This window comes from Pieris brassicae, chromosome 2 (assembly GCF_905147105.1).
Source record: "Pieris brassicae chromosome 2, ilPieBrab1.1, whole genome shotgun sequence".
NCBI lineage: Eukaryota > Metazoa > Arthropoda > Insecta > Lepidoptera > Pieridae > Pieris > Pieris brassicae.
Genome location: NC_059666.1, coordinates 12075955 through 12088045, shown reverse-complemented (window position 1 = coordinate 12088045; position 12091 = coordinate 12075955). Strand labels below are relative to the sequence as shown.

Here is a 12091-nt window from a genome sequence, read left to right as displayed (position 1 = left end):
AAAATTGCAAGAAACAAGGCCTAGTTTATCGCACTAATCTCAAAACAATGGGTGCAATAAAATTGAAGTTCCTTTTGGACTTGTAAGCCGCCGAAATTCTGTAAATGAATGTATGAATTTTAAATAAATCTTTAACGGATGTAAACGCAAGTTATTTACACAACTCGGCGTTCCGAGGAGCACTTGTCAGCGAAATAGATATTATTGTGATTACATTCGGCAAAGAAGCTTTCTGTCTTTTAAACTTGCCGAAACTAGAGACAACTGTACTTATTAAGAAAAGATAGATTTACTGGTTCATTGATTAATGTCGAGTTACAGATTAGTTGAACAAATTTATGATTTTAAAAAGTATAAAGAATACAGAATAAATATTAAATTCAATACTATCACCGAATAGCAATAATCACATTACTATGTGACTTCATTTGATCTATGTTTAAATATATGAATTTATTTTTCTTTGTTTACACAAAATATATGTCAATCTTTTACATTACTGACATTTAAAATATCTAAAATACGATATTATCAGAAAATGCTCGATATATCTCGTCAATTAAATACTTTTATTTAAATACTTCTAATTTGAGGGGAGAATTAACCGTATCAACGGGATGAACATTGAAAATGTTTGACAGTTACCAAACCAAACCCATGAACATTTTGTACATTCTTTTTCGTAAATTTTCTAATGGTTGTTGTGGTGTGGAGTTAAATTTATATTACTTTCTTTTTTATTTACTTAAAAGTTCTAAAATAACGTGTATGGATAAAATTATACAAGACATACACATACGCATCAATTATATTTGAACATAAGCAATCTACCAAGGTAATAAATTAAACAAGCAACCGCAAAATTAAAAAAAAATACATACATACAAATAATAATAATAACTAAATCTAGATATAAACTTACACCCCATAAAGAGCATACGTATATGATAAACAAAGTTTCAGTAAGTTGGAGCATTGTTGTAAAATATATCAATATTCTTTGACGTCATCTAAACGCTTATTAAATAATAATCTACAGTACCTATAAACGATATAAGCAAATTATTAAGGCAATAGACTAAGCTACTCCATTTAGCCAAGGACACATAACCCTCTAAGTAAAACCTCATTATTATTAAGTAGAAAATACGTACATGTTTGAGGTCAATCGTGTGTCCAAATTATGGAGTGATTTCGATCAATATCGTTAATATAGCTTTCACTCAACATAAAAACCTTGAAATTTCACAAACTGTGATTGAATAGGAAATGTGCTTTCTGGATAGTGAGATAATTCCTATTGGCACGCTAGATAATTATATAACTAGAGATATTTCTAATGTGGAAGTATAAGGCAAGAATCAATATGTAAGAGAGATTGCTTAGCTTCTTAATATAATTCTTGTCGCAACTTCTTTGTATTCTTCTTAGCTTACAATCTTTTTATATTATTATTTCCATTTGTTTGATAGTTTTTTTTATATTTTATATTCAATCTACTTTATAGTTATGAATATTGTGTTAGCTTTTAAAGTATTTTGTTACTTTTACTGTTTACTAAGCAAGATTTTACTAGTGTCAGTGTAAGTTACTCGTGTTTCTTATAAATAATCTAAACATTTTATCGTCCCTTTAAAATATGCGTAGAAAATTAATCTTTGTATAAATATACTTTTTTACTTGACTTTGTACTTAATGTATCTAAATGACTTTAAATTCATTAATTTTAAAGAAAACCCCAAAGTGTGGTTACCTAATCAATTTATCAACCTAGGTTAAATTTCTTTAGCAATATGACCATTAATTGCTTTGTCATAACCACTATCAGGCAGTGATAACATATTAGCATGAAGACAAACAGCCAATGATTGTAAATTAGTAGTAAGTTAACAAAACAAAGGATTTTTATTTATTCAAATATAATACAGATTACATTGTTATACAGACTAAGTAGTGTTTTTATTTCAAATATTCGCCTTTTTAAAACAGTTATTTTTTATATTACAGGATACACAGGGGCAAACAAGCCTCCAGTGTCCATAAAGTACAGTTATTGACTTTGAACTAGTGATTACTGCAAGAAGGCAAAAAGTGATTATGGTCCTTATCAATTATCATATTTAGTACATATAAAACTATTTTTATCATAACTTCCTATTTTGATAAAGACTTAGGAACATAATTGCTATGTTTACACTAACATTTGGTAATTATTAAACAGATTAAATGAGAAAATTAAACAAATATGGTACACTAATGTGTACATTTTACTATAGATTAAATTAATATTATAATTATTGTAGAGTTACTTTTAATTATTAAGAACTTAACATTGAGAATTAAGGAAATAACCTTAAACTTATCACTATTTCATCCCATAGATACTAATGTAAAAATTAAAATCCATTGCTCTTAGATTAAGTATAATAAAATGGTATTAAGTAATTCATTCTTTGCTATTTTAATACATCAAACCCAAACCAAATTTGTATGCCTGTAACATTCATTCTGAAAGACATGTGTTTAAATTTTAAGTGTGTCATATGTATTTATGTCATAGTACTAAAGACAGAGATAGAGAGATATTTATTACAAGGTCTGGTAATTTGCCTTTATTTATAAGCAGAACAATCATTCAAGTCATAACAAGATATATACAATAATTATGATAGAGTTAAGATTACTATTGTAAAATAGATTTATTAATAAGAAATAATGAGAGAGACATGTTAGATGTAAATATATAACTAACAACACTAAGCCTTTGACATCTTTGACCTCAAATTAAAAGGTAACAATGACATAGTGTGACTCATACAAGATAAATTATTAGACCAATAATAGTCCACTAGTCATGAATTTACAGATTTTTTGTTTAATTCCTTTATACAAGGTTTCCTGTATTAACTTGTTACTTATTATTAGGGAATTACATGATGAAGTAATTATAGTACTATATTTGAAAACTTAATTTAAAATTTACCTAAACTCAACACTATGAAAAAAGGAAATGTATAAATATAATTAATAATTACTGAAACTAGATCAATATATATATGCATTTAACTGTGAAGTACCTAACCAAAATCAAACAATTTTAATAAGCAACTTTTTAGATGTTGACTTAATAAAGTCCACTAAACTGATATGTAATAAACATATTTACCCCAACTATATGTAGGTAAATAACTATTTGGTTTTTTCTTACATGTTTAATTTAATTTGGCCAACCTTATAACTTGATCATATGTAGGGTATTGAAAGTGGTATTTAATTTGTATTTACAGATATAAGTATAGGGACAGTGTAGTGTTATTGTTAAAACAAGGATTTAAAAAAATATTAAATGTATGTATGATGTCACAAATACACGGGAATGAGTATTTGCTATAGTATATTACAGAAATTCCTAAGTATTTATTACTACTAAAATAAAGAACAACAAATAAAAACAATCTACAAAATAATGGACTTATTTTAGAGAATCATCTGTCCACTTTTAAGTATGTTCCAGAAAAGTATTAGGGAACATCAAAACAGACTTGCTTGCATTTGAAAAAATATAACAATTGAAATTTACTCACCTTTATTCTTTTTCCTAATTTTACTAGCCTCCACTAAATTCCAATCAATTGAATCCCTTGCTGGTGGTGGTACAACTCCACCAATAAGCTCTACAGAGCTGCTACGCTTACTTGGACCAGGTACCGGTTCCTCAACTTTATTCACAGAGACCTCAACAATTTCAACACTCTTGTCTTTTGCATGACCATTAACTGGTTCAATCCGGGACTTTTTGACAGGTGTTTTCTTATGATTATGTGCACTGTGTCTGTGTTTGAGCTTTGCTGAATGCGATGAATTTCTTGAGCTAATGGGTGAAGGGCAAGCACAGTCCATGCTGCCTTCCTGATCGCTTCCTTCGTAATATCCCGATTCGTGCTCAGGCTTTTTATCCGGCAGATTCATTTCGGCTGTCGCCATGACTATGATAACATAAAGGCACGTAACCTCTTTTGTATATTATTTTGTATCAAGCTCAAGTAAACAAGAACAAATTGCAATCATACTCAAAGCATCGAGTATAAATAGTCGTTAGAGGGCGCTTTGATGCATTACCCGACCAAATAAAAATATCATTCCCCACTAATTCACCAAGTATATTAACGAACCTACGCGATTGTTACGGTAAATCACAAGCTCTCGTTTTGATTCAACTGTCACAAAATCTCTCCAAAAATCACAGCCACTTATTATCGTTTCGGATATCTAGATGCAGCGGCACTGCACAAAATTCGTTTGACACTTCACAGAATTCGTTAAGAGCTTTCACTATGTCTAAATCTGTTTGTCTTCTAAAAAATCTACCCTAACCACTAGTGAACAATAAACTAAAAAAAAATCGCGCGGACAACACAGCACACAGCGCGACCAAAACTGAATTGAATTCGAGAAACGCAAAATAGAAACCGTGCGAGAGCCGAGAGGTGCTGCCCCCTCTACGCTACGATTTACGAGGACACATAGTATATGAAAAAATTTCAGATGTACTACATGTCAATGTCACTTATTGACCGACTTCCAAAAAATCGTAGCATCATTTCACCTAATAAAAAAATGAATAAATCGTAGGACAAAAAATTATGGTGTTATTTAATTTGTTATAAGTGCAGAAATATTAATATTCCCAGAACTTTATATTATTTAATAAAATTAAAAGAATAATAACAATTCTAGACTAGAGTAACTTTAACTAAAAGGTTGCAAAATTAACAATGTATGTAATGTAGTATAATATCTAAAACATGCTACCAATTATACTCTGTTTTAGCAACAGCTAATTATAATAGTAAATACTTGGTGCTTATAAAAAACCTTATTTTTAATAGGTTCTAGATAAATCTAGAACAGATGAGTATGTAAATCACAACTTTAAAATGCCACTTTCATAAATATTTTGAACATCTTAAACTTTTCCTTATACTACGTTATAAGCGTACCATCGAAGTAAACAAAACGAGACAGCGATATTGTTCAAACATAGTGCAGAAAGGGATAGACCAGGTAAGAGCGTGTCGAAATGCGAAAAGTAGCTAAGAAACTATTTCTATCTCTTTCGTTAATACGTTCGAATTTAAAAAAGGGAAGCTTCGGCTTGTGAAACAATTCGATACAAGCCTTTTCGCCAGTATTTTTGCACTAATACAGTTATTAGTTACTGTTGGGTTTAACTCGACGGTGTAACTACTTTTCACATAATTTAAGCTTATTAGTCTAGTCTAGTTTTCATACTTTGAATTTTGATTATGCAGATCCCTCCATTGTAAAACATTCACTAAATATATGTATGTATTTGGTTTCTGGTTGCAAATTTGACATTGGGAAAAAAAAATAGATTAATTTTAATCACAGATGCCGTTGACCTGTATGTGATAAACTACGGTTAATCAACCTGTTTTCTCCCGTAAACATAGTACATAGTTTCGTAACTTTCGCGAATAGTTGCATACAGTAATTTAGTTATTGCTTGTATGTCAATGTTTGTACTCCAGTTTCACTTGTTTTAGATCTATTTTTAGACAATATTTGCATATTTTTTTTTGTTATGTGCAATCTATGGACTTATTTCCGAATGTCAGTGCTGAATATATTTTGTAAGATCGAAATGATTGATTAAAATTATTTTAATATGTATTTAAAACAAACTCGGGTTTGTTCTAATACTTATAAACTCGAGAAATGCTGGACCGATTCTTATTTGCTTATAGGTCATAATTAACGTGACCAGACGTCCCGTTTTGAACAGGACTGTCCCTTTTTCCAATTACGAGTGCTGGTGTCCCCGAAATGAACTGTGGGACGCCAAAATGTCCCATTTTCAGAAACCGCGCGAAAATTTGAGCAGTAGAATTTAAAATAGAGCCAAGAGTTTCATGCTTATTTGAACTCGTCACCAGCTATATTAAAACAAATTTGTTCTTCTGATAAATATAACTAAACGTTTTGGGTCCCTATATTTTTTGATTCGTAACTTTTACGCCAACAAACACCTTTTTTTAAAATAAATAACTTTAATAAAGTTAAAAATGTTCATGGGTTTGGTAACTGTCAAACATTTAATGTTCATCCCGTTGATACGGTAAACTCTCCCCTCAAATTAAAGAACGCATTTAAATAAAGATTTCGAATCGACAATTCGGATGTCGTATTTTAGATTGTTTAAATGTCGGTAATGAAATAGGATAGACGTTATATATGTAGCAGTAAAGTAGTTAAATCAGAGAGTTAATGGAATCTCTAGACAGTTAATTAAATGTCGATATTCAATCAAGTCGCTAGCATTTTGATTTAAATAAAGCAGCGTCAAAAACGTTTTACTATCTGTCTGACCGAAAGCCAGCGTGTTGATTAATAATGTAATACAAGACTCCGCCATGATTATTTCCTTTGTTATTGTTAATTCAAAATTTACAAACTGAGAGCTTGGATATTCTCTGTTTTGCGTTATTGTAAATGGTTAGGTTAGGTTAGTCTTGTTGCGTAGGAACGTTTAGGAAACTCATTAAACGTTTCGTTCACTCACTTCTCTGACAGAACTTTAGCGACTTGATTAAATATCTGTATTAATTTAATTAACTGTCTAGAGATTCACTTAACTCTCTGATTTAACTTCTTTACTGCGACATATATATTGGATGTCAAATGCGCGCGTTAAGAAATTTATTTTGTGTAAAAGAAAACGAAAATCAAGCTAGTAAAATATAAAAAAAACGCAAGGCACATTGCAACGTAAAATATTGATATTCGATGATAGAATTGAATTTCATATTTATTTTGCTTTTATTGTATTACTTTTAAAAATCAGGTGATCTGTAACACGACATTCATTGACTGTTACGAAGTTCGCCGGGTCGTTGTTAACGTAATTATATAATCTCATATCCGAAGTTACTAAAGATTATTATACAAACGTTTTGGAATTTAATATAAATAAAGCGTATAAAAAAAGTTACCGTTTTTACGCATCAGAAACCTTTTAAATCCTTTAAAAGGTTTATGAGGTTCGTAAATTTTTGTATAGACAATGAGGATTATAGTTTTACGAGTTAGGTCCATTGTCTGTGAAATTAGTACGGCAATCTAGTAAAAAAAATGTTCACCCTAATTCTACTGTCTTTAATGAATTTCCGGGAAGGATTGCAATCAGGTATTTCTATGTTGTTAAGTGTATTTGTTTTACAGTAGGTTAATACAGTAGCAGTAGTAGTTAAGAAATTCATAATTTTTACCGCCAAACAAATTAATACAAAACAAAAAAAATAACTAAAATTAAAAAAAAGACAATAACAAACCAACCTTTTATGCTTCGATAATACTTATACAATATAGATATTGGCATAAACAACAAAAATATTACATTGTCTGGAATAATACAGGAATGTTATAGTCAACAGAATCATAGATAAATATTTAATAAATTACGAGGAAGTTCTGTTATCTTGTATCTAATTAATTTTAATACTAAAATAATAGTACATTATGTACATAGTAGGTCAAAAATCAATATAATTTGATTCGATAGGTTCGACCTTTGGTCATATCGATAAAATTTAATATCGAGGACAGGATATTAAATTAGCAAGAGTACAAATGACTTCATTAATTAAGCTTATCATACATTAGTAATGATTTCTTAAAAAACAAAAAAATATATTTTGTAAGTATCATAAACTAATTAATGATTTCACAATGTTGTTTTGTTTGTTTAACAAAGACTTATATAATTATGTAGCATTGCTGTCATAGTCCAGTACATCATAGTCTTGTAGTACATGACACACGCCGTCCATTTTTGGGTACACCAGTTGTCTCACGGTATTTTGAAGACATTGTTAAACAACGCAGTTGGTGCAGCTGATGTTTGACTCTACCAGAAGATATAATAGATTGAAAAACCCTGAAGATTAGCTCTCGGGCAAACTCATATGCTTCGCCCGGGAGAATAAATGTTATTTAGGTATCTAGCAAACCTTAAATAGGCAATTGGAGAACATAGCAATGGTAGAAAATGCATTGCATGAATAAAGGTAGTTACAGTCATAGATTATGTATGTAGAACCGAGTCTATTCCGGTCAAGGTTCAGACCTTGTTACGATATATTCAATGCTCTTACGCTTATAGGGGATTCTTCCTATTCTCGTTTAGCGTCTGAAGACGTGAACGACGAGTTAATTTAAGTTTATATATTTATATAAGTATATAAACTTGCTTGGAATTAGTGTGTCATCAAGGAATAGCACACTGCTTAGTATTTATATAATGGCACAATTGTTAGATCTAAATCTACAAATCCTCTCGTAAGATTTTAAGTGCAAGTTTATTTACTAGGGTCAATGATACTGGTATCACAGAAAACTGTATATCTCATCGCTGCTTATTAACTTGGTACACGGGCCAAAAATAATTGCCGGCGAGATAAGCTATCGTCATAAAAATTATAATCGAGATTGGATATTATATTAAACGGGAGCTACGTTTATTGCCAAATTTGTTCGTGGGCCGTGGTATTTAGGTATAGGGCCCAAGAATGAGGCGCGGTCCATGTAAAACTATAATGACAGCTGGTTCAAGGGTAGCGTCATGAGAGTGTCATTTTTTTTATTGAATAGGGATGCAGCCTATAGGTCACTCAAAAAGGGCAGTCATCGCAGCCCACGGACACACATTATAGTGGTAGCGTTGTCCGCCTTAGTTGTACATATGCTTAACTGTCATAGGAGATGTTTATTTTGTATTTCATATCTTTAACGTATATGGTTACAGTATAAAATACGTTATTTTATTTATTAAAGTTAACCACAACATATATCTACAGTATAGGTAGATATGCTACTAGCTATCTTTTCTAAAATATAGGACAAAAAAAACATTATTACACTTCCAACTTTTACAAGTAATTTTTGCTTATTGTAAAATAGCGGATAAGATATCAGATAGGCACTTAATAATGCAAATCGAATGAAATTAAAAATAGATAAAGTATTTAAGATCCCGGAAATCCCATTTGAGTGGAGCTCTCGAACTGTCTTTCGTCGGCAGTTACCAGTTCTGCAGGATCTTGCTAAACGGTTTTCTCAGTTCCGCTGACTAGCTATATTTTTAGTAGAACGTTATTGTTTAGCATTGTTGTGTTAATAAACTATTAGAGTCGTCGCTAATTACACATAAAATCAACTCGGAAATAATTATGTGAACATACCGAAGTACGCGGGAGAAATATAAGGTTATAGCTATGTATTATCTACTTGTAATGGTCTATTAAAAATATGAATTTATTATAAATAACAAAAACGTTATTAAATATAATCAGGAAAAACATGAAATTGTTACCCCTTTTGCGTATCGGTAAGCTTAATAGTGATGAATTACGTGGAAGGTCTGTTATGGTATCTTGCATCGAATTAATGTTAACACTAAATGCTTAAATAATAGCTTACATTACGTACATATGTTAAAAATAGATATATAGATAGGTTCGACATATTGTGTAATATTGATAGTGGTTCCGTAGTGAGAGCTCTTTTGGAGGCAATTTGTTTTTTTTAATTTGGCTGTAGTTATTGCTCAAATTGTAGAGGACGGGTCTTTCTGCCTTGCTGTAGTGATGCCAACTCCTAAAGAATGTGCCCCCTAGGACCAAATTAGATTAAATCCCCTTAATTTATTGCTGTACACAAGGTTTGACAGTTAATTTCAAATATGCATTAAAAGTAGGTACATTCAAGTAGATTATAAGTATACCGGCTGTTTCGATTTTGGAGTATAATAGCTTGGCGTTTATATTTGGTTTAATTTGTTGGTTGGGTTCGAGGCTTAATACAAATCGTGGGTTTTTGCGTCTTAAATATTTGGGGGAAACCAAGTTGGTCCTTGTTGTTGCATCGGACACAGGCAAATTACGCTTCACGAGACTGGCCAACCTCCAGTAATAGAGACGCACCAAAAGAAAGAAAATTGCAAGGTAATACCAAAGACAATTAAACTAAATTACTTTAACTATACCCACGTTTTATGAATAAGTATTTTTATAAAAACCCTGTTTTTTATCTGTTTTATTGAAATACCAAATATATATTTTTTAAACTGAAACATTCTATGCAGTGTATGAGTACATATTACAATTTCGGAGGAAAGGGGCGGTATTTTAGTACCTACTCAGCCCCAGGGATAAAAGACAAATGTTTTTGTCTATGACATCTAATTTCCATTTCTCCTTAAATTCCAATTAACAATATTAGATACGTGATTATAACAGAAAGCTGAAATAGATTAGAGGGAGTGTACTAATAATACCTACTCTTTTACTTTTCGTTGCTCACGTTCTTTTTCTATTATATTGCTCATTACGTGACTATTATTCTTAAAATGTTCACCTTATTATTACCATGAAATACTAAAGTAATAGTTGTAGTAGATATCATAACACAAATATCGGATTGTAATAACCTTCTTTCTTCTTTAAAAAAAACTGAATGTGTGTTGGGGCCCTTAGTCAGTAAATTCCAATAGCGATTCTTCCCATTGCAAACTCATTATAGAGATTGGTAGTCTCTTTTGTTGGATAACCGATAATGCTCTTGTTTCCCGACCATTACCAAAGTGGTACACATGATATTGTGACCGAGTTATGAACGAAGGTTGGCGAGTATCGAAATATTCCATAGCCCTAGAGCAAAACACAAGATAAATCAACAATACAACGTGATTAAGTATATGTCATAATATTACAGTGTAGAAACGTTACCAAACAAGTGTACTCACCGTAACCTATTTCGTGTCGAACGGTGCTAGCCTTCACTATAACCGTAGTCTCTTTGTACGCCACGCCAGTTTCCTTTTCATTAGAATTATTCTCGTCTTTGAAGTACTCTTCGAATTTGTTATCGTTGAAGAAATTGAAGTCGATCGCTGCCCGCTTCATAGTAGGGGTTGCGCTACTTCTAACGTCAATTTCGAATTGTAGCATCTTAGCTGGCGACATTACTTCCGCAACTGGCGATGGCCTTACAAAACCATCGTTTTCTTTTTTTGTAAGTGATTGCTTCAATAGATTGATTTGTTTACAATCTTTTGGTTCGTCTAGAAGCTTTGGTGTTTCGCATAATTGTTTCTCATGGGGTAAAAGTGGACATTGAAGGACCGGTGATTTATGAGTCGAAGATGTAGGAGTTATAGGCATTGAAGGTGTCTTTGCGGTGTTAGAATCGTGTTTAACGCTAACATCAATTGACGTGTTCCTGCCCCCAATGGTAACATTTTCTCCAATTTCAGACAAATAATCTAAGCTCATACGAAAAGTATCGTCAGGCAAATCTAAATTCTCAGCAATAAATAGTTGGTTCGAACTCGTCGAATCGCTTCTCGGCATTGGATTTTCTTTGATAGACATCTCCATTTTGAATAAAGTTTTATATTGTTTTAATGCATTCGTATAAGATGTATCAAAGTCCTTGAAATTATCTAACTAATCGATAAGCGCAAGAATTTTACATCACTCGTTCACGCAAACATGCGCACTGCAATCAGTGTATTTTGTTTATGTGAGTGAGCTGTCAAACAAGTTTATGCCGCTGTTTTCCTTAAAAATATAAGAGCGAAAATGTCGGTTTACAAACGAATTATGTGTTACTGAGTATATAGTTTTTACCAAATGGAAAGTTAATACGGCGTGCCAGTGGCTGTAGCAACGAATTATATTATCGCGCCATAGGCAATCTATAAATAGAATGTTTTATCGTCACTTGCACTGATTTTGCCCGCTCTTTTTGTTCGTTCACTGCACTGTTGTTTATTATTATGTTCTATAGTGTCAACACCTCACAATATCGCATAAAGCGAGTAACACGTGTGTTTATTTAGTGTAGATGTGTTTAATCGACGTTTCTAGTCCGAGATACTCCGCCGTACCGCGTTCTAAAAGGCGACTGCATGACGTACTAGTGTCAACAAACAAGAATCAGCGCGAACCGAGTTTTTCCTTTCTAAAACGATATCCAATGCATGAATAGAATAAATAACACATTTACAGTA

At 31.7% G+C, this 12091-nt stretch overlaps 1 protein-coding gene across 2 annotated transcripts in view; it reads right to left on the bottom strand.

Moving 5' to 3' along the window:
- LOC123717627 (ribosomal protein S6 kinase alpha-5-like) overlaps positions 1–11982 on the bottom strand; it is a 62572-nt gene extending 50590 nt beyond the window's left edge. Inside the window, exon 1 of one of the 2 annotated variants that reach the window (XM_045673721.1) lies at positions 10823–11982. In XM_045673721.1, coding sequence (XP_045529677.1) covers positions 10823–11456 — 634 coding nt within the window. In that variant the 5' untranslated portion in view covers positions 11457–11982. Of the gene's footprint in view, positions 1–3584; positions 4452–10822 lie in introns of those variants that run through there. The other variant, XM_045673726.1, reaches the window with a different exon arrangement.
- Positions 11983–12091: the final 109 nt, after the last annotated feature.